Source organism: Ambystoma mexicanum, chromosome 4p, assembly GCF_040938575.1.
Source record: "Ambystoma mexicanum isolate Mex_15411 chromosome 4p, UKY_AmexF1_1, whole genome shotgun sequence".
NCBI lineage: Eukaryota > Metazoa > Chordata > Amphibia > Caudata > Ambystomatidae > Ambystoma > Ambystoma mexicanum.
In genome coordinates this window covers 1,158,427,966-1,158,451,961 of record NC_090927.1, presented here as the reverse complement: position 1 = coordinate 1,158,451,961, position 23,996 = coordinate 1,158,427,966, and the positions used below count along the sequence as shown (strand labels likewise).

General features: G+C 47.5%; 1 protein-coding gene across 1 annotated transcript in view; it reads right to left on the bottom strand.

The window, feature by feature from the left end:
• The window catches only part of MTRF1L (mitochondrial translation release factor 1 like), a 459,754-nt gene that overhangs the window by 146,917 nt on the left and 288,841 nt on the right, over positions 1–23,996 (bottom strand). The window contains exon 6 of the mRNA XM_069606774.1: positions 1,533–1,669. Coding sequence (XP_069462875.1) covers positions 1,533–1,669 — 137 coding nt within the window. The remainder of the gene's footprint in view (positions 1–1,532; positions 1,670–23,996) is intronic.

The following is a 23,996-nucleotide window of genomic DNA, read 5'->3' as shown; positions in this document are numbered from 1 at the left end:
ATGAAGTATCCAGAATATGCAACTCCAGGTATAAACGGGGTCAACTTCAATATTTGGTTGAGTGGAAAGGATATCCTCCGAGTGAAAGAACCTGGGAACCACTTTCTAAACTGAATACCCCCCCCCCCCCGATTGCTCAGAAGGTATCATCTCATACACCCGGGCAAACCTGGTGGAACAAGTTTTCGGAGGAGGTATGCTGTCATGAGCCACACGCCCCTTTTGGACTTCCTGGTCCTTGTCACAACAGGGCTTGCACTCTTTGATACTCCCAACATGGCCGTCTAACGTGGTAAGCCTTGCACCAGCTCGCACGAAGGACGTAGCACATTCTACAAATAGACCACGCCCCCGCGTCTCAACGCTATTGCTGGTAGTGACTAGATGTGTGCTCTGTAGTTCGCTGAACTATTCTCCTGTCCTTGGTTCCCGGACCCTCTAATTTCCCAATTCATTCATCCCTCATCTCTTACCTTGTTTCCCGGATTTCGTGTACCTCCATCGTGTACACTTCCTCGCTTCCTGGACGTCCTGAGCATCCGAGTATCCTGGAACGCTAAACGCACGCTGGAGTCAGATGAAACTCACGCGTCTTTGTTCAAAACCCGATCCGTGCGCAAGAAGACTTCCTCCAAGAAATCCTGCAAGGAGCGATCTCAGGTGAAAAGGGGGGAATTCCGTGACAGCCAGAGCGTTGGCTCGTGGTTGATGGCGTTGATGAAAGTGCGCCCTGCCTGGCAGCCGAGGAGCCCGACCGTTCAGCGCTCCCGGTGCCTGCGGACTCGTGGTGCTTAGCCTTCTGTTGGGCCCCCGTCGCCAGAGCGCCCTCAAAGGACTTAGAAGACCGCTCGGATCTCTTCTCACCTGCTGGGCTCTTCCCTTCCACCCAGAGACCAGTGATTGGTTACTAGTAGAAAGGCAGTTCAGAAACAAAACTGAAACAGATTTTTTCTTTACTGAGGATTCCCAGCCTGACGACGGAATATTCATGAGCATGTGAATCCATGCCAGACCCCATGCTGGAGAATAGCAATGACACAGGTAGAATAGTTTATGTCTGTAAAATGCATCTTCACCTCGATTTTCTGCTAGGGGTTCAAAGACAAAAGTACAGGTTGTTCAATGGCCATCAAAATGCTACCCACTCCACTACAAACTGCATTTGAACATTTGTATAATTAATCCAAGGGGTTCTCATTAGGTGAGGTGAGGACATGCACAGACAAAAAGGTAGGCCAGCCTAATGGCGCTGCCTGCTTGCTTTCATGCTCCCATTACACGTCTGATGGTTTGCAACCAACAGTGTTGATATCATGGCTACCATCAAAGATCAAGGAACCAAGTTTGACCCTTGCTAAGATCTGCAGTCACTGCCTGAGACATACCACATGCCATAGTTGCAGGAATCCACACCCTCCGAAGTATCCCAAAAAACAGCATGTTAAAAACAACTCTACATAAATAAAGCTATTAGAATATACATTTCTTAGGCTGATGCTCATTCACAGAAAAACAGATTTTGCAGCACCCACCTGGATTTTTCTAGCATTATGTCTCTTGCTCATTTCTTCATCGAGCTTAAGGCTGTATAATTTTGCCCGAAGAACCTTCATGGCTTTCTCTTTATTTTGAATCTGGGATCTTTCTTGTTGGCATTCAGACACCACACCTGTTTAGCACAGAACAAAGAATTATAAGATGACATGATACACTGAAGCAAACACCTATGAAGAGGGTAAATCAATCAATATATGCATAACGTCTTCACATTTCTGTAGTTAACATTGTATTTTATTCATCAAACCTCAGACACAACCTACAAGGCATAGCACAAGCCTTGGCAACCCTTTTTAAGCAATGAATGGTGCAGACGGCTTCACTTTGGCTCACTCTCTTTTCTCTACATGAACGTCCACATGTAGTACAAAGTCAGAGTAGAAAATTTACTAAAGTTCAATACTACCATCACGATAATACCAGAAACTGCTTAAGAAAGTCAGTTGTCTGAAAATCCTCTACAACCTTCTACACCCAATTGCTCTAACTCAGTCACCATGGCAAAGCAGATGTCTTAAGCATACAGCTGGAAGACAGCATAGCCAAGCAGTGGGCTATCTTACTGCATTCCAGGCAGCTGTGACGATTCCCAGGATCTCGTCACTTCTACCCAGAGAGGAGCCCTTGTCTGTGAGGTTCGCGAGGTGAGTCCGCTGGAAGACAGCCTGGCCGAGCAGTGGGCTAGCTCACTGCTTTCAGACAGCTGTGACAATTCACAGGATCTTGTCCCTTCTCCCCAGATGCCAGCCCTTCTCTGTGAGGCTAGAGGTGTAAGCCCTTACGCAACATTCCCCCTGGGGGTGGCAGTCAGCAGGACCTCACAGGGAGAGAGTCCCCTCTTGGGGACAAGGACTCCTGTTCCTTGATGGCGCTCCCCGCACCCTGTGCTTAATCTGTGGAGGTGGAGGGGGCTTCTTCGTCTACCCTAGGAGAGCCTGGTTACCTAGAAACCAACAGCTACCAGTCCAAGTGGTGCCTTACAAAACATGCATATGTGACATTAACTTTGAGTGTTTGAAAACGTTAATAAAGAAAATCTAGGACACATTTAAAGAAATGATCCTACGTAATAGCCAAAACGTTACTGTGCATCAAGATTTGTGGTGCGATGTGTACCTGCTCCTGGTTGCCTAGCCGTAGCTCCCGGTTTCTGGGCGATGGCCGACAGTTTTAGCCCCTGCTCATTGAACCTTAATTTCGAGCCCTGCACTGTGTGCTGGCCAGGGTCTCTGCATGGGCTAGCTCATTGTTATTCATAAACCAGATGACCCAGATTGAAATGGCTATTTATTCATTTTAATGAATAACAATGAGTTAAACGGTGACAATGCAGGGCACTGATTCCGCCCATGTACGCACACTGCTCCACTCCGCCTTGATGGCATTGCTGCAGATTCTCTACTGTAATAACCATCAGGGTGGGTTGACAACAGGACAGTCACCAACTAGGTTGCCTGAACATTTCACAAGCAATGGCAGGTTATCCAGGTCAGTTCAACATTGGCTGTGGTGCTAGGAAGGGTAAACGGGCCCCCTGGATTGGAGACTTGGCTAACATGGATAAAAGACTGAGGTGAAGGGAGCTGTGGCGGTGGCAACATCAGGGGCAGAACTTTAACTATCTCTTGTCCCCTCTAGGACGCTGAGAGGCGATACTCAGAAGTCGAATCAGAGCTGTTAGATTTAAGGATTTCATAAAACAGGGTCAGGATGAACAACTGCCTAAAGTGTCTAATGGTTCTGTCTACAATGTAATGCATTTGTTTTTTGTCATTCGTATATTCGCGTGTACTATATTTGTGCACTTTTCCACAATGTTTTTCACATAACTTGTTAATATTAAACATATGTTATGTGTGTGCATGGGCATATGCAGTGGGAGGGTTGGTGGTGTGGGCTAGAGGGTGGGGTGGGGAAGGCTAACCCCATTTTAAAAAGAAAAACAAATTGGTCAAAAGCATATTGAGGAAAAGTGCATGATAAAGTGCACACAAATAAACTAACGATAATCGTACAAACATCTTAAAAAAATAAGGGATTTGTTTGGGGTTGCATCGGATGGGGAAGACTCTTATGTATCACTCTCACACATGCCACGCAATTTGCTCTTGGTGGCAAGGGTGTGTCTCACTTTGAAATGGAAGTCAGCTGCCCTCCCCACAAAGAGAATGGCTGACCAAAGCACAGGCTATTTATGAAATGGAAAGCCTAACAGCTGCAGTCCAGGAATCTTGCAAGAATATAGACATGATATGGCTATCTTTTCTAGAGTTCTACAAAGCATATTGGGATTCTGAAAGACCTACTGCTTAGATCTTACAATTAGATTAACATACAAAACCTTTATAAATACCCCATGCCACCCGCTTACTGTTGACCTGGCGTCGAAAACATGTGACGCAGACTAGGTGCAGAGAAAAATGTATAAAGTGCAATGCAGTGCGGAGTCCCAATGTCTTGAAATTGCGAATCTAACCATGATGAGCGAAGGTGGAGGGAAGGGGGGCGGGTACTATAAAACAAGTTTTGTTTGTTTCTTATCTTTTGAAAATTTGCAATGGAATTGTAGTCTAGATATGTTATTGACCTATACTATGAATTTAATATGCATATTGTCAAGAACAAAGGCAAGGAGAACATAAAAGTGGAGTCTGGTAGGTGTGTCCTCACTTCTGAAGATGATAATTTTGGTAGTAACACAAATGCCAAAACCTACTCTAACAAGTCTCTTTACCCCTGGATATGCCCTAATGTGTTCCAAAACAAGGGTCCAGCCATGGCCAACAAAATCTTTCAACCTCATCTTATCAAGTATCTAAGCCTCCAAGCTAACCCTATTCGAAAAACACAATTCTTTAGGCTGCACTAAAGTCCCATAAACTCTCTTAAGAAATGCCAGCCCTAATCTAGAGCAAGTATAAGCAGTTGAGAACTGGCGAATTCAAGGCAGAGGAAACATACATCCAGCTCAACAAGGCACTTTGAAGAAACTCCTGACATTGCTTAAGCTTTATTCTGGGACCTAGGAATAAAAAGGATCTTGTCTGCGACTGCCTGTGCAACGGACTGAATTCACGGTCAGCCTTGACATCTTTAAGTCTGCCTATATGGCAATAAATCCCTTTTCTTATTGGCAAGGGAACAGTCCATCCTAGTGTGTTTTGTTATGGAATTTTCAAGAAGCTCTGGCAGATATAGGTGCCTACAGTAAAGGGCTGAATAGATCGCAAATTCTTCACTCAAAGTGTGTTGGCCTGCACATTCTGCCCCAAGGGCAAGCACTCTCTCCCCATCCACTTTCTTTCACTGTCCACATTCTTCTCTTCAACTTCTTGCAGCTGTGGCACCCCCTTTTAAGCAAGGACTGGTGCACCCTATTTAATGGGACATGTGAAGGAAACTTCACTCCATTTTATCTTTCTTGCTGCTTATCTCATTGGCTACCCCATGGACAAACTCCTGCTTCATTACATCACATGTTCAAACAGATTTTATGGAGCTGTCACAAGACCAGCAGAGCAGGGAATCCTTTTTGGACGGATAGTGTCTGTCACGAGTAAAGGAGTTGAGGCCTGTTGGGGATGCTGGGAGCAACAACCAGATATTCTAGCCCCTACTTCCATATCCTGCAAAGGTCTGACAGATTTGTCCACAGGCCTCGAGTGAGTGGTTTAAAACTATCTAACCCAAGGCGAAACAGTGTTCCATCCAAAAGGAAAAACCAGACCCTCTATGCTGCTAGCTGTAGCAGAGCATTCAGGCTAAACTCAGGAGACGGTGGAAAGCTGGTAGTGAAGTACAGTTCACAGTTACTCCCAAAGAATACACTACAATGGTATTCTGAAAAATATACAATTCATTATAATCACATAGAATATCTATTTTGTCAAGTAGTTTCTTTGGTTAAAACAGAAAAACAGTATGTATAAAAACAATAGTGGTCTGTGAGGTCCTGACCCACTCCTAAACTAAATGTGCTGCCTACTATCTGGTGGCAGGCACAATACAAGGTTTAAGGTGTGGGAACAAAGTGAAACTTGCCAATACGAACATATTTGAATAGGCATTATCAAGACTCAAACTACGACAAAGAAAACAGTCACAGTATTCCTAAATCTCTGGTACGCAGTAACAAATTGAAAAAATGCACACCATACATAGTATACAGTACTTAGACAAAAAAAGGTTATTTTAGCACCCAAACACAGAGGAACACCCACATTTACGATATTGGTCTTGTGCAATCAGACGAATTATAACGTTTTATTGCACTCCTAGAAAAGAGAGACAGTAATAACTAGAAGGCGTACAATATAACAGTTTTGTTCAAAGACACAAGTGTAATACCAGTACTTTATAAAAAATACATTTAAAAAAAATCAGAGGTACATGCTAAAAATCCAGTTCTTTGGCCTAAAAATGTAAAGAACCAAGGAAGACCCAGGAAAAATTGAGGTGCAGGTAAGTACCTTCCATGTCACCTTTAAAACGTACCTAAAACGCTCCAAAGAGCCCATAAGAATCAACGGAGCAAAGTCTGAAGCTACTGCCACAGTTATTGGGAAAAATAATGTAAACACGAGTCGTACTCCACAGGTGCAGAATGGCAGCAATCTAAACACTGGGGACACCAGATGAGGCCATCAAGAAAAGTTCCAGCCCCAGGTGCGAGACCCAGGAGCCCCAGAAAGGAAGTAAGCACACCAGGATTCAAGGCTGTCAAAGCCTTTGGAAAAACTAGTTAAAAGAGATCTGCATGACATTCCAAGATGGCTGCCGTCACTATCACCGCGAGGAGCGCGCTCCTCCCCGGCGGATCTTTAAAACGAGGAATAAGCAGCATCGAAAAGCGTTCTGTCAGTGGGAAACTGTGTGACATACGCCCTGGATTCAAGTGGATCCAAAAGAGTTCTGATCGGGGTCGGCAGAAGCAAAGGGCGCACCACGTGGGTGCTACAGGCCAACTGAAAGCGGCCCGGTCCGCCGACTCGAGCAGCAGTGGTGTGCGCCCTGGCAGCGGTCTTTACATTGTAAGTGCCCAGGGTCCATGCAGAGCTGGTTAAGCCAAACGGGGCCGGCAGAGTTAAGAGGCCTATCGAGCGGGCACTGGCCATTATTGAGTGGCCCCGCAGAGCAGAGAACGCTACCGGAACCAGCCGAGGACGCCGCCAGATTAATTTCGGGCAGCGAGCAGGCGGGGTGAGGAGGCCTCCCTGTCAGACGGCCTGACAGCTCCGGGGCCCACCCCTAGCAGTAGAACCCTCAACGTGAGAATTAAGGAACCGAAGAAGACAGAAGACTGGGAGAATCGGAGCGACAGTGACTTCCGAACAGGCGGGATTGCGCTTGGTTGGATACCAACGGCTGACGCTGCAAAGGGATGCAGGGGCGACGTGGCCGTTCAATTAAGGAGAGGGGGCGGACAACAAACCAGACGGGATTGCCTCGGCCTGTGCTGTCGGCCTGGCACCAAGCGGGGGTGGCCCCCATCCGCCTGGGCGCGCCCCCCGTGGACAAAGGGAAGCACAGCACACAGGGTTGGGTGGCCACTCAGCAAAGCCTGCCACCACCTACCTGCTTTAGGGGCACGGCGGGAACAGAGGGCCCCGTGGACCACGGCGTGACTTCTGGGATCCTAGGACAGGTGCACTAAGGCTATGCAAGCAGCAGAAAGACTCAACCGCTGCCGCTTGCTCCATTTCAAAACCCAGACTCTTTAAGCCACTTACAAGGGCGGAGCTCACCGCAGCGAGAAGTGGGCCTCCACAGTGACGCGGCACCCACTGGACACTGCCCCGGGATCTCCCATTTGAAGCTCATCCTCCAGCGGCAATACCCCGCAGGGAGGCGACACTGTGGGTGCTGCAGCCATCAGGCCTACCATTGTGCACTGTGGAAACGGCAGCCCTATTTCGGCGATGGCACTTGCCCAAGCGGGCGCCTCCGGGGCCTCATACCATACCCAGAGGGGGGCCATGGTGGCACACTTCCCCTCCTTGCCAGGTGAACCAGCGACTCTGGTGCCAACAGGGGCTGCTCCCGTCTCTGTATCCGAAAGGAGGGAGTCCCATTTACAGCGCAGGAGTGAGGCGCGTCCCCAGACGAGCATCTGCAGCACGCCTGCCCGGGAGCCGAAGGGCAGGTCCTGCAACACAAAGGGTCGGGGCAACCCTGCGAGCTGGGCCAGTGAATCCCGTGAGCCGAATTGGGCCCTCGCTGATATCATCTGCAACTCTAGGATCCATAGGACCCAGGTGCACAGGGGTGGGGGGGAAAGAGTACCCTGGAAGACTAAGGAATAAACCCCCCCCCCCCGGTGGGCTAAGTGGGAGTCGGAGCCCCCCAGAAGATGTCACACAATAGAGCCAAGGAGCCCAAGGAAGGTACAGCAGTTCCCAAAGATACAAAGAAATAAGAAGGGACACTCCAAACCATCTGGAGGAAAGAAGGAGATAGCCTGGAGGAAGGCGAAACAGTGGGGATGGAGAAGCAAGGGTCTGAAGCCTCCCCTATTCTGCCACAAGTGCAGCAAGTCTCCAGTGACGTGCTGCAGCAGTGTTTCAAGGCTTTTTGGGATCAGATGACCACCACCCTGCAGACCCAACTCAGTCTGATACGCACAGAACTCGCCCAGTCCCTGCAGGAAGTTAAGAGTGACATTGCAGAATTGGGGGACAGAGTGGCCACGAATGAGAATTCCATACAGGAGCTCACCAAGGACACTCAGAAGATAGATGCACTGGCGGTAGCAACACAATCTAGAACTCTAGGCTGAGGATTTGGAGAACCGCTCGAGGCAGTCGAATATCAGGATGAAGGGGCTGCCTGAGTGTGTTCCCGACGCTGATCTCAGGGAAATAATGCAGCTGGTGTTCAAGGAACTCCTGGACATTGAGACTGGAGGGGATATTCTAATTGATAGAATCCATCGCGTGGGTCCCCCCCGAAGCTCCTCTGTGGCCCAGGGGGGGCCCGAGCCAAGCCTTCCGCCTGAACCAAATATCTGGTAAGGTACCGCCGGCCCGTTGGCACAGAACCCTGTCAAAGAAGTGACAAGGTAGCACCATTGGCTGGAGGGCCTGCCGGGGAGGTGGGGTGCGGGGATGGTGTTGATTCTTGGAACCGGGGAGGGCAAGTGGGGAGCCCTCCTTGCACAGTCAATCTCCGGGATAGGAATGATATCCGGCAACCCGAGGCAGGGGAAGCCAAGGGGAGGAGATGCTGTGTCTAACCGGAAGGTGCAAAGTGAGAGGGGGATCGCAGAAACATGCCAACAGCAAAGGAATTGAGGGATATGGGTAATTTCAAAGGGGTCTGCATTCTCTCACTCAATAGAGAGCTAAATACGCCTGCAAAATGGCGGAAACTGGAGAACCTCCTCCGGCAGGACAAACCCGAAGTAGTGACACTCCAGGAAACCCACATTCGCTTTCAGGACAGACAAATTCAAACTCAGAGGGTATCCGCATGTCTTACAAGCCAACGACAAGAGTATGGCCAGAAGGGTTCTTATAGTACTTAGACACTCACCGAATGCCCAAATCATGGCTACCAAAGAGGAAAAAGAGGGTAGGTTCCTATTTTTCCAGCTGCAATGGGGAGGCAAACCCCTCACAATTGCTACGGCTTACGCCCCGAACGCAGGCCAAGATGGATATTTGAGAGGCATAATGGAGAAACTAGACCAATTCACAAAGGGTCATCTGATTCCGTCTGGGTTTTTTAACCTAGCGTGCCGCACGCACATAGACAGAAGCGGGGATAGATCTCCATCACGGGGTACCCCATTCAATAAACTGCAGGCCAGCATGGATAAACTGACCATTGTAGAAACATGGCATGAATTAAAAGGGGACACCAGGGGGTTCACATACCATTCTCCCGTCCACAGATCTTTCTCCAGGATCGATTACATTTGGGCGTCGGTGTCGCTCCTCGGCAGGTTCAGAATTCACCAATAGAGGTGGGGCCGATGGCGCTCTCGGATCATGCCCCTCTGCAAATAGAAATGGATTGGGTAAGGGGGTGGGGAGGGGAAGAGTCGGGTTATGGAGATGGAAGTTTCCCCGCCACCTCTTAAAGGACAGGGTAATATGCAATGGCCCTCATTATGACCCTGGCGTTAACCCCTTAACGGCGCCGTAAAAGGTGTTGGCGCCTTTAAACCCTTAACGCCCGATTACGAGGTCCCTTTGCGGCTCCCGACCTTAACGGCTGGTCTGCACCAGCCGTTAAAGTAGGGACCCGCAAAGGGACTTTCGAGGTAATTATGGTACCGCAATTTGCGGTACAGTAATTACCGCCTTCCCCAGTCCCATTGAGCGCTATGGGCCAAAAATTGAAATGGGGAAGGGCCAATGGTAAATGGGCAATTACCGCCCCGCCAACCTTGGAATGGGGTGTAATTCCCCATTTACCATTGGCGGAATCGGTAAGTTACCGGCGTTAACCATGGCGCTATTAGCGCCATTGGTTAACGCCGGAGTCGTAATGAGGGCCAATGAGTTATGTGCAGCAATCCGCAACTTTTTCCGCAGCTAACTACTCCGCAGGGGTACAAGAAGCGGTAGTGTGGGATGCCTTAAAGGCAACCATTCGGGATGTCCTCATAGCAAAACATGCAGTGCGGGACAAGCAGGAAAGGGCCCTCCAAATGGACCTAGAAGAGCGCCTGAAGAGTGTTATGGAGAGAATGGAAACTGACACAGATTAGGGAGGAGTACGAGCATATCAAGGGGCAGCACAGCATACTTCTCACGAAGCAAGTAGAAAAATCCTTCCTATACATGAAGCAGAAATATTATGTCTAGGCTAACAGGACTGGCCGGCTTTTAGCCAGGCAGGTTAGGAAAAGGGAAGCAGCAGGCGTGATTTGATGCATCCAAAAGGCGGATGGGCAGGAAGTCACCCACTCAGAGGAGATTGTACAGGCATTCACTCAGTTCTATACCACCCTGTACACTTCTGAACAACCAGATAGCGAATGTCAAAGGGCCTTTTTAAAGTCTTGTCCACTGAAACGCTTGGACCAGAGCCAGCGAGAGGCCTTGGAAGGGGCGATGACTGAGGATGAGGTACTAGCGGTGATCAAATCGCTCCCCCCAGGCAAAGCCCCGGGTCCAGACGGGTACCCTGCTATGTTCTACAAGGCCTTCCAAACCACTCTTACTCCACGGCTGACATCTCTCTTTAAATCCTTTCTTGACGTGGGCTACATCTCCCAAACCACGGAGTAAGCCAAGGTGGTTTTCCCTAAACCCACTAAGAACCCCGCCCTATGTAGCTCCTACCGCCCTATTGCATGAATACATTCGGATGCCAAAATCTTTACCAAAATATTAACGATGAGATTAGATAAAGCAATTCCGGTCCTGGCTCATCTGGACCAGGCAGGTTTTGTCAAGGGGAGGCAAAGGTTCAATAACATCAGGCGCATCTCCCATCTAATTGAGAAGGCTAACCGGGTGGACTTGAGAGCGGGAGTTCTAGAACTAGATGCCAAGAAGGCCTTTGACCGGGTCCAATGGTCATTTTGGTTCACTACAAAGGAGGCAATGCGATTCAGCCCGGTCTTTCTCAGCCTAGTCAAAGCCAATTACAGATCACCGCACATTAGGTTGGCAATCAATGGTTGTCTATCCCGAGTGACAGATAACCAGGGGTACAAAGCAGGGATGTCCTATGTCGCCAGTCCTCTATGCGATATTCCCACAACCATTTCTGGCTAGATTTAGGCAAGAGAAGGGAATAAAAGGTGTCCCCTTTGGAGGGGAAGATCATAGGGTGATGGCGTTCGCAGACTACTTGTTGGTGGTGCTCACCGAATGGGACACCTCTCAGAATTCTCGACACTCCTGATGGAGTTTGGCAGGGTGGCGGGTCTGAAGATTAATAATCAGAAGTCTGAAATAATGAAATTACTAGGGGACGTGTCCCCAGAACCGCTTGAGACAGGACAATTTACCTGGGCGAAGGGAGGCCTCTGGTATTTGGGGGTGGCACTGACCCCTTCCGTAGAGGTCCTGTACCGAGCCAATTAACCACACCTGCTGGGAACAATCAAGACTTGGCATGCTGAAAGGAGGCTCCTTAGCCTAACATGGGCGGCCCGTATCAGTGTTATTAAAATTATGATCCTCCCCAGGGCGCTTGACTACTTCCAGGCACTCCCTGTGGCAGTTCCCACCAGCTTCTTTAACGCTCTGAACAAATTGCTGCGTAACTATATTTGGCAAGGGAAAAGGCAGAGGGTGGCATGGGGGGTCATGATCGCACACTCTGGTGGAGGGTTTGGTGTGCCCAACTTCAAAATGTATTATCGGGTGGCTCAGTTGAGGGTCATCAGAGAATGGTTTGTAGGGAATACTGACTGCATCTTGCATAGCATGGATAGTGCGGTAGTGGGCGGACCCCTGGATGAGGCTCTGTGGCGCCGTAGAGCTGACAGGCCCCCCAATATGTATAAAAGCAGTATAACGGCTTTGGTCGAGGACACATGGGACCGCATGGCTGAGGGGAAGATCACATCCTACCCATCACCATTCACGCCGCTTATTCGGAATCCCCAGTTTACACCTGGGCTTGAAAAAGGGGCCTTCGCTAGATAGGAAGAGGCGGGAGCTATCCGCACGAGGGACATGATGAAGGGGCAGGAGGTGAAATCCTTCCAAGAATGTAAGGATACAATGGAGCTGAGGGAGGAGGACAGGTTCCAGTATGCACAGTTGAGGCACTGGCCATCTTCCCATGATATGAGGAAAGCAGCCGCCAGGGACTTTATGTCATGATCGCTGCTTCCAAGGAGTCAGGAACAACCCAACATCCTTGGAAGCAGGCCCCTAACCGTTATCTTAGGCACCAGCCGGTCCCCACTGGGACCTTTTGGGCCTCGTCCTGGCGCCGGTGGCACCGGGCTCATCACAGTCATCGGTCCCGGCACTGGAAGCGCCGGGCTCATATTATGGATAAAGATGCTTGGGTGGACTTACCTGCAGCAGACCATGCTGCTTACTTACCAGCCACTTAAAAGTCCTCTGTGAACAGGAACTACTTTCTTACCTGGGTGGGGCAAGCTCCACTCCCTGGATACAGCACTGGAACACTTCTGGAACTGGAACTCTTTTCTTACCTAGGCGGGGCCGTGGAGGAAGACGCCTCATCACTCCAAGGCTATTTAAACCACACCCGATAGATGAAACGTGCTTCGCGTTATTCTGCATCTGCAGCAGAACGCTCACCGAGTCTGTTCCGGCCTTTCTTCTTTCGATCCTGAACCTGCAAGAATTATACTTACTATTCCTGTATCCAGTCGACAACAGCACCTGCAAGGACAAGAAACAACAGGTTAGCAAGGCAACCTATACACGCAGTGCTTACTCACCTGATCCATCGGCTGCGGCCAGTTCTTCACGCTGCATCTCCGCCTGTGAAGACAAAAGCATTGTTATTACTTACCGGCACTCCGCGAATTCCGGATTTCTTCACGCTGCACCACCGCCTGTGAAGACAAAAGCATTGTTATCACTCACCGGCACTCCGCGAATTCCGGATTTCTTCAAGCTGCACCGCCGCCTGTGAAAACAAAAGAAGAGACATTAGACAGGTATTTACTTACGCCCATCGCGCTCGCCACAATAAGAACGCATGCAAATACTCCAGCGTCTCGTCAGCACGGACTAAGCAGCAAGGGAAAAAGACAGTTAGAGCGCTTGCATTTACTTACTCATTTCCAGGCGCTTCACTCCATCTTCCGTCTCCAGAGTCCTGCAAGACAAAAGGGAAAGCATTATACAGAGTCCTGTTCAATATTAACGTGCCACGCACCTAAAGACTATAAAGACTAAAAAGGTGCCCAGAAGCTCACCGCTCGTGCAGTTAACGACGGTAACGATCCTCTGAGTTCAAGAGGCCTATGTTTCACCAGTGAAGGAACTGGCTACGGCACCCTGCACCAGACGCAGATGGAGAGTCCAGCATTCACCTATCTAAGGTGAGCACGTGACCTGGGGGGGCTCTACGGAGAAGCTAGGAAGAGAGGGAGAGGGAGAGGAACATTCAACAGCCCAGACCCTTAAACCCCATTTTCTTTCACCTACAGAAACCTCACCCTTCGGGTTCGACACACAGTGAGAAGAGGTTCGACCCCAGAAGCCAATCGAGTCCTGCACATCACTTTTCGAGTCACAGACACCTTCCTGCCAAGACCAGCGCCTCCGTGGGAATCAGGTGAGCGTTACACTTTACCCCGCTAGAAATGTATCTGCTAACAAGCTCCGGGGACAGGCAAGTGGTTAGTAGATTATATAGTATATTTACCATGACAGCTACCAAGCCCCAGTGGCCCTACATGGAACAATGGGCTGACACGCTATCACCCCTGTTATCCAAGGTACAGTGGTGGGAAATGTGGCAGCAAATCCCAAAGATAATGAGAAGTATGCAAGTTAGAGAAATGTGAACTAGAGTCCTGGCGCAGTGGCACTTAACCCCAGAGAAACTACACAGAATTCTTTCCTCTACAGCCCAGTATTGTTGGCGGGGTGCAATGAGTTGGGTACCTGGATACACATGGTGGCTTTGACTTTGGAGAGGCCATGCTAGGCATGGGTGATGTGCTAGACTCTCTGCTGATTAAGCCACAGAGAAAGGCTTACATGGTACTCGGTGTGGCAGCTCTTGCTCCAATAGCACAAAAGTGGAAGCAACCCACCATACCCAGCAAACAAGACTGGATTGCTAAAATGTGGCACTATACTTCACTGGAGTGGGCAACCTACTCCATTCAGGGGGATCACGCACAATTCAAAGCTTAATGGGATTTGGTTTTAGACTTCTTACACAAAGACTTTCGGGAACAATGGTGCCCTCAGAAATTGAGACTGTTGGACATTCTATAGCAAGAGATACGATACACCCTGGACATTACCCACAGGAAACACTCGTTGCAGCGATCCACGGTTGGGTAGGCGGGGAGAGGTTAGTTTGGAAGGGGTTTGTTACTGTTTAAAACCTGAAATGCCAATAAAAATAAACGTTAAAAAAAAGAGATCTGCAGAAACTCATGACCACAGGGACCAGTGAGGGTAACTATCTCAAATAGCCCTCCAGAAGTAAGCACTCATGGGCAATTCCCGAGAACATTGCTCAAGACCAACAAAACAATCCGATGAGTGGAAATTTTCTCTAGCTGGTCGAGTAACAGGACCCAGTCACTGAGGGACTTGAATCCTGGACTAAAGATGACCCAAAAGAAGAAAAATGAACCTTTAAGGAGTGGGAACCACCAGCCAAGAGTGAAAGCTATGAGAACAAGGACAGTTCAAGAGGGAAGTTAAGCAGCAAAACCAGGAAACTAAAGGTAAGGTCCCAGCGCACAGCCAGTATGGCTAGACCTGGTTCTAAAATTGCAGCAGCTTTGTGGCAGAATCCACCACCAGCGGGTAATAAAATCTGCAGATGTCCCAGCAGACTTGAGCCAGTGTAGGGTATCCCCTAGATATAACCACTCATGGGCCTGCCTAAACCAGTCCTCCAATCACACCAAGACACTCACACAAAGGGTTTGGTACTTCGCCAATCAGGCTGGCCCTAAAAACTGCAAAACACCCAGGTCTGCCCAAACAGTATGTGTATTGGCCTTTCCCGGGATAGGGACTGGTCTAAATCAATACAATCCCATATGGAGGGTGCAATTCTGAGCTTTGAGTGAGCCAATGTTTGCACAACAGCCCTTTATTCCTGACTCACGGTTTGCCCAAACAAAGAAAAAGCCCAAAAACAAAATGACTTCAAAGTTTACATTAATACTCCCATGATTGCCAAAATGAAGCTAGTGCTACTAATGTGGCAACCAGGATGCACCCCAGGAGAAGCAGAACATTAAATTATAGCCACTACCAGCCTACGCTTGAAAAACAATGTAGGGTGATAGTCGCCACAGGGTCAATACTGGGTGCTAAAAAACACCCCTTCCAGAAAGCTATATGGACTACCATATGACCATATACTAAAAAAAGGGTAGCAATGGCAGGAGGACTTTAATGAAAGTACCTCTGCTTGCAAAAAATAAGTCAGTGACCTAGAAAACAAAAGGGAAAAAACAAAATGTTCAGTGGGTCCATGAAATTATATTCTTCACCCGGCAGGCCTCAACCTTCCAAGCAACATAATATGAAATCCAAAGTTGCTAATTGCACCTTTCTTATCCTGGACAGCTCGTTCTTCGAGCCAAAAGGTTCATGCCTCTCAGAACCACTAGCACTTGGAGTCCTCAGTTAGACCCTCCATTAATATGCCAATAAATGATGCACACAGTTTGCAATGTATCTATGCGAGAGGGACAGCAAGAGAGCGAGGGGAGAGCGCGAGGGAACAGTGCAAGGGGAGAGGGCGCAAGAGAGGAATGATGGGGAATATTTTAATTGGAATTAGTGCAGACCATAGACTTCTCTCTCTCTCCCCCTACCTTATGTTTGTCTTATATTTTGACGTCTCGTCACAGTGCCAAACAAAATAAATCCCTCTTGCCACACCGTACAGGATGAATTTGTATTTTTATTTTATTTATTGAGCATTTGTTAGGCCCTTATACAACTGAATGGTGTTTCAATGCACCAATATGAATAACGCGGGCCAATAAGTGCCCAAAGTAATGATGTAGAGAAAATATTATCTAGATCTATACAAACCAATGAGGATTCTAACACTTATGTATTGCATATACACCTTAAGATACGTTTTGGAACGGAGATTGTATTATGACATCATTGCTTATGTATTTTTAGTGTAAAAGCTGGTCAGACTCATTGTAATGTGAGCAGAATGTATGCTGTACCTGCCGAGATTCTAGGTTTTGAATAAAGCTGGGTTTTGTCGTGCATTTTGAGCACTCCATTATTGAGTATTGATTTTAATAAGTTTGGCCAATTAGGGCCCATTTCTACATTTGGTAGCAGAGGCTGGTTCCCTAGGAGCTTTGCTGACAATCAAGGATTCCTCGCCGTCCCCCTTGGACAGCGAGGGTGGCTTGTGGAGAGCGGAATAATGCGCATATAAGAAGAGAGGTCAGCAGGTACACCCGTTGATGCCAAGTCCTGCCTGGTCTCGCAGGCTGCCCCGCTGAGCGTGGAAAGTGGAATAGGCAGATAGAGGAGACCTGACGACAAAGCCCCTCAGGGCATCCGAGGATGAGAGTATAAACTGCACGGCCAAATATAGAATTTAGTTTTGTGTATCATTGATTTGTGAGATATATATAAAGTCAAAGCGTCCGACAAGGGGCAGGAAAGACACGCAAAATACTACTGTTCGGTTATTCTTAATTAGGGCAAGCCAGACGTGACAATGTTAGATGCTCCTCAACAGGCTTGTTAATAATCTTTATTTTGTATTTTAATCCATTTTGACTACTGGCTGTAGTATGCAGCCACTCTAAAGCTAGGTTATCTTTTAGAGTGCTAATTTCTAACAAGCTAATTTATCTATAGAAACAAGGTTAGAATGAAAAAGTATATACACATTATTTTTGTCACACAGGAACAGCACATCGGAACAAATTGTCTCTTGCTTGGCAATGCCCCCAATTAATTTGTGTGCAGAATAAGGTAAGTAGCTTTTGGCAACTTATTTTGCTTTACCAAAGATACGAAAGGACCACATTGGAGACACAGATGTCTTTGTCTACTTTTAGTATGCACTGGTGATTTATTCTTGTTAGTCAATGTTAAACTTGAGAACATCACCGATACTCTGTTCTTAAGGAGTAGGATGCACTATCAGGTCAACAGTGAAATATGCCAAGGAGCTTATCACTGACTTGGCAATATTTGTGCACACACAGGTGACTATGGCACAACTGGGGGATCAAGAGCACTAACTGAGAACATCTGAAGGTAAAACTGTATCACTAGCATTTAGGAAGGATTTTAATGAACTTTTCAAATGTTTTGTGTTCTTTTTGGACTCACAGTAATTTTTTTTTGTTTCTCTTCTTTCCCCCACTCTCCTCTTACTTTTTTTATGTTGATGGTCTTGCATATAATGTATACATTGTGTATTATTTTTATTTATTTTATTCATCTATAATTAGCCCAGCCGTGAAACAAACAAAATAAATCCCTCTTGCCACACCGTACAGGATGAATTTGTATTTTTATTTTATTTATTGAGCATTTGTTAGGCCCTTATACAACTGAATGGTGTTTCAATGCACCAATATGAATAACGCGGGCCAATAAGTGCCCAAAGTAATGATGTAGAGAAAATATTATCTAGATCTATACAAACCAATGAGGATTCTAACACTTATGTATTGCATATACACCTTAAGATACGTTTTGGAACGGAGATTGTATTATGACATCATTGCTTATGTATTTTTAGTGTAAAAGCTGGTCAGACTCATTGTAATGTGAGCAGAATGTATGCTGTACCTGCCGAGATTCTAGGTTTTGAATAAAGCTGGGTTTTGTCGTGCATTTTGAGCACTCCATTATTGAGTATTGATTTTAATAAGTTTGGCCAATTAGGGCCCATTTCTACATTTGGTAGCAGAGGCTGGTTCCCTAGGAGCTTTGCTGACAATCAAGGATTCCTCGCCGTCCCCCTTGGACAGCGAGGGTGGCTTGTGGAGAGCGGAATAATGCGCATATAAGAAGAGAGGTCAGCAGGTACACCCGTTGATGCCAAGTCCTGCCTGGTCTCGCAGGCTGCCCCGCTGAGCGTGGAAAGTGGAATAGGCAGATAGAGGAGACCTGACGACAAAGCCCCTCAGGGCATCCGAGGATGAGAGTATAAACTGCACGGCCAAATATAGAATTTAGTTTTGTGTATCATTGATTTGTGAGATATATATAAAGTCAAAGCGTCCGACAAGGGGCAGGAAAGACACGCAAAATACTACTGTTCGGTTATTCTTAATTAGGGCAAGCCAGACGTGACAATGTTAGATGCTCCTCAACAGGCTTGTTAATAATCTTTATTTTGTATTTTAATCCATTTTGACTACTGGCTGTAGTATGCAGCCACTCTAAAGCTAGGTTATCTTTTAGAGTGCTAATTTCTAACAAGCTAATTTATCTATAGAAACAAGGTTAGAATGAAAAAGTATATACACATTATTTTTGTCACACAGGAACAGCACATCGGAACAAATTGTCTCTTGCTTGGCAATGCCCCCAATTAATTTGTGTGCAGAATAAGGTAAGTAGCTTTTGGCAACTTATTTTGCTTTACCAAAGATACGAAAGGACCACATTGGAGACACAGATGTCTTTGTCTACTTTTAGTATGCACTGGTGATTTATTCTTGTTAGTCAATGTTAAACTTGAGAACATCACCGATACTCTGTTCTTAAGGAGTAGGATGCACTATCAGGTCAACAGTGAAATATGCCAAGGAGCTTATCACTGACTTGGCAATATTTGTGCACACACAGGTGACTATGGCACAACTGGGGGATCAAGAGCACTAACTGAGAACATCTGAAGGTAAAACTGTATCACTAGCATTTAGGAAGGATTTTAATGAACTTTTCAAATGTTTTGTGTTCTTTTTGGACTCACAGTAATTTTTTTTTGTTTCTCTTCTTTCCCCCACTCTCCTCTTACTTTTTTTATGTTGATGGTCTTGCATATAATGTATACATTGTGTATTATTTTTATTTATTTTATTCATCTATAATTAGCCCAGCCGTGAGGAGGACCGTGAAAAGGTTGAAACACGTGTTGGCACTTGGACACATGCAATTTGCCAAACTGAAGAGAGGGTCCCTGGAATGCCCCTCCTCGCCCCCATGAACATGACAGCCTGAAGAGTCAAAAACGCAAACATTCTCTCACTATTCAGGCAGGCCCCAGGAGTACCAGTGACTGACACCTATGCAGAGACATATTCTGTTAGTCAGACATTCAAACCTTATCCAGTGAATGTCTTTGTGGATACAGGTGCTTCAACAGTGGTCATGAACCCAAATGCCTCAATGGATGACGTTGACTTATGTCAAGAAACCAATGTGCTGACATCATTAGTGACACCACGACATAGCCATGTTAGTCATGAAGTACACTCATAACCATGCACAATGTTACACAAACATACACACGTATACATGAAGCACATGCTTACACCGTTCAGTAGATCGAGAACATATACATACTGTCAAAAGCTTTTATTATTTTTCTCATTAGTCAAGTGCAGAAACGCTGAACGCAAGGCAACAAAGAGATGCAGAGCAAGTTTGCAGATGCTTAAGGCAACTAACCCTATGGAACTACAGGACCACATAAGGAGCCTGGCAGGACCAAATACGACTAACCTATAGGAAATATAGTACGCTATAGATGTACAAAAAAAATCATAGTATATGTATAATGAGGATCAGATAAGGCCACCAGCAGCAGAACGAGAGCCACCAAGCAGAACCAGGCTGCACAGAGCAGGAAGGCCAGGACTCACAGCCAAGGTCAGAGACGAGCAGCACATTCCAAACCTTAAACGACAAGGGTCCATCTGCAGAAAAACAGAATAGATCCTCATAAATTGCAGACCAGAAGAGCTCGATTTTGTGGTCCTTAACTACCTGATGCGACTGAGCTAGACAATGGTCATTCACCCGCAGTGGGAAGACTAACAGTTCTCAGCAACACAGACATGAAGTGAATCATGGACAAGTTAACAACGTTGCAACTTGGAGAGCACTCTCACAGGCAGGAGAGGCATGCCTAACAGATACATTGGAAACACAGCCATTCTCATCACCTTAAAGAGTTGCACAGAGCGCTGAGAACAGAGCTTGGTCCCAGGCCTGGGGAGACCAGTTCCAGCCAATCAGGGGACAAAAATCCAGGGGTGGAGAGCAGAAGGCAAGGGTCAATGGTAATCGTGCGACCCTGCCACAATGCAGTATATCGTTTCTTAGGGAAGGGGCAGGTCAGCCACCTCACATGAGAGAGCCAATTAAGATCTATAGGGGCAATCCATACTGTATACCACTGCGCGCACCCAACCAGAAAGTGCGATAGGTTTTTCGGGGAGGGCCCGTGTTGCGACAACATTCTGTATCAAAAAGGGTTGACACAGGTTTGGTACCAGTGACTGTGGGGATTTTTGAATGTCCTGTATGATCTCTGTTGGTTTTTTGTAATAAACAACAGTCTAACTTGCCCTTGGCTGTGTCCTCCGTTTGTTCTGGGGGGAAGGGTTGTTGGGCCCTTCTGAGCTGAACGGGTGAGCTTGTAGTAACCCCCAGACTTCTCGCATACCAGACCTCACCAACAAGTTGGTAGCAGAGAGATGGTTTACTATGTCCATTCGGCATAAGCCGCCTCTTCTGCCACAGGGCTTGGACGGCTGCGGGGCCCCTCGTGGGAACAGAGTCTGACGTGGGTGCACCCCCATGCAAAGGCCGAAAGGAACCAGCGTGGAAATTTCCTGCCCGTGGTCCATCAGAAGGGTGGCGTGGCAGCTTTGGAGGAGCCGGTAGCCGAACAGCATCAGTGGATCACATAGTGTAAGTATTGACTCAGCCACACAGCAACTAAGGGGTGTGGGAAAGTAATGGGGGTGTGAGGGTGGTAATGAGTACTGTGGAGTATCGCCTAGTAGCGTTCAGTATTGTAAAGCATAGTAGGGAAAGGAGCAGAGGTAGATGTAATTTCTGTGGTTAGCACACATTCAATCTTGAGGGAAAAGGTTCTGGTGAATAACCTAGACTATTGACTTAAGGGAACGGATGACCGAAATTATGCAAAAATTGGACTCCGTGTGAATTGGGCGTTTTAGCTCGGATCATTGATGACAGTATCCCCTGCCAGGGGCTTAGCAAAGGGAGCTAGCCTAGATTGCGGAAGGTGTTTGTCTGGTTAAGTCTCAAGGAGACGCTTATCTGCAAGGCGACGCTGTAGGTACAGATTGAACACGAAAAATATTGGTATCCCCTGTTAGGAGGCAGGAAGACAACTGTGGGTTCATGTTGGGGTTGTGTTAATGTTTGTGTAATGGGACATTAACATTGTCAGCATTGTAAGTGATCTCTAGCGCTCCCTTGTTTAGTGAATTGGTGACGTCAACCATCAGGTCTGTGCACAGGACTCGGAGAGCATGAAGTTTTGGTGTTGAGAAACTTAACATTGGCAGAGGAGACTGTCCGATGCTGGTGCATGGAAGACGCATGCACGAGATTGGTGGGTGTGCCTCAGGAGGCGGAGAGTTGTAGAAAGGCGGTGCATGGAGCACGCCTGAAGGAGTGTTTTGGAGCCAGAGAGGCTCAAGAAGAATTGTTGAAAACTGTTATTTGTAATATTCATCAATCTGAACTGAAAGTATTCATTGTGCTTGTATAATAATAGTGTCGAAAGCCTACACTTAAGGTCAAGTAAGTATAAAAGCAATGTATCAAGGGAAGTGTGGGTGGGGGAAATACGCCCCTACAGCACTTGTGTAAGACCCTTCCACGATAAAATGTCAAGGTTTGTAAACATAAGCCGAATGGACGAAAAGTACTGAGGGTAAATTGACTAAGCCATGGCCACAATGCAGAGGTTTCTCCAAAAATGTGCAGCAACCATTACAGACACACCTTCAAGACGCCTATAAGGGGAAGAAGTTGGCCAATCGTAAGGCGATATTTGAGCTCTGGAGAATGTTCCAGCATGACGAGGGGGAAGTAACGAGGCGTCAATTGATGCTAAGCCAGCAGGAGACACTGGGGGCAGCACCCTCGGCCACTGCCCCTCCACCTTCTCCTGAGAACGAGAAAGAAGTAGCTGCAGCAGAAGCGCAGCGATTATACCCTATACAGGAGCTAAAGGCAGCAGAGGGGTACACAAATCCAATATTCCAACCTCCACCATATATAAAGGAGGAGGGCCAGAAAGGGGTCCGACAGTGTGAAGGGAGTATGCGGCGAGGCTCAGATGAGCACCAAGGAAGGGCTGGAGGGCATTGCATTGGACGAATGGGCAGGAGGGCAGATACTTCTGAAATTGGATGAGAAGACAATGGGAGAATCAGCAGGGACGATTAAAGAAATGGAGGCTTATAAGGGGAGCAGAGAAGAACGAGACTGGACAGATATAATGGAAGAAAGAAAGGCGAAGGAAGGCGAAGGAAGATGAAGGATGCGAGAGAGCGCAGAGACACAAGCAAAGGGAAGAAGAGAAAGACCGGGAGCAGCGAGAGAAAAGAGAGCTCGAAGTGAGAGAGCCGAAGGGAAGACGACGAGAAGGAAAAGCAAGTTTTAGTGAGAAGAGAACCGAGAAAGTGGGAAATAGAGCGACTTGTAAGAGAACGCAAACGCAAGGAGGAGGACCGCGCACTGAGAAACGTAAGGACAAAGTGGGGAATGAGCACGGGAGACAACAAAGTGGGAGGAAGTAGGCAAATTGAGCCAGACAGCAGTAACACACAGGACAGGATTGCCACTATTGGATAGGACAAACGTAGCGTCTGCACGGAGAAGGGCTAGCAGGGACTTCATTGACTTTGAAGGGAAGCTAAGCGATGACACGACTTCTAGGAGAGAGCTTCGCAGACGGTTTTGGCAGTGATATGGACTTAGACAGGGATGTAGAGCGAAGTGAGGACAAGGGAAGAGGACGACCCAATCAGCGGTCCACAGAGAAAAGCGCAGATAAAAGCCTGACATGGGAAGTAGGAAAAGAGTGGGGGATGTAAGGGTGACGAGGACGATCGATCACAGCAGTTCAGAGACGCATCACACAGTATGGTTGACCTGATCCCATACGTGCAGAGGCTTAGAGATCTTCCAGGGCGAAGGAACAGGGTGCCGGCAAAGGCATGTACTGACATTAAAGTTGCTGAGAGACCTGATGGACAGATCAGGCTGACACGAGGGGCGAATGGGGAGATCGGGTTCACACGGTTGCCCTTACTGGAAAAGGGAGGGGGGGGACCTCAAATACCATGGAAGCACATAGACCAGGAAAACTTGAGGTGTAGGCTACCCTCGTTAACCAAGGATGGGGATAAATGGATATATGAAATGGAAAGGATGACCGCGGGACAGAAATTAGCAGTGGGTGTCACACTCTGCCTCTTGTCTCACCGGTTTGTCCTTTGTCTTCTGTCTTGGAGGTCTTTCTTTGTTCCTGGACGTTCGGGACTTATACAGGCATGGGCGGGTATCCTCCGCCTCCAGTGTGTAGACCGGACACCAGCCTCAGAGAGATGGTAAGCGTTCAGAATTCCAGGAAGGTAAGAAGAGCAACGGTCAATGTCCAGGATGGATCTAGGAACCAGGAAGGAGTTGCAATGCTAGCAGAGTGCAGAAGGCAGAGAGCAAGCACGGGAGGACTGGACAAGGCCCAGGGATGGAGAGTAACTAGCAGACCCTCAGGCGGGAGAGCAAGGGACAACACAATAGCACACCAGGAAGGAGTTGGGAGCCGATAACTATCAGAGGAGTAGCACAGAAAAAGGA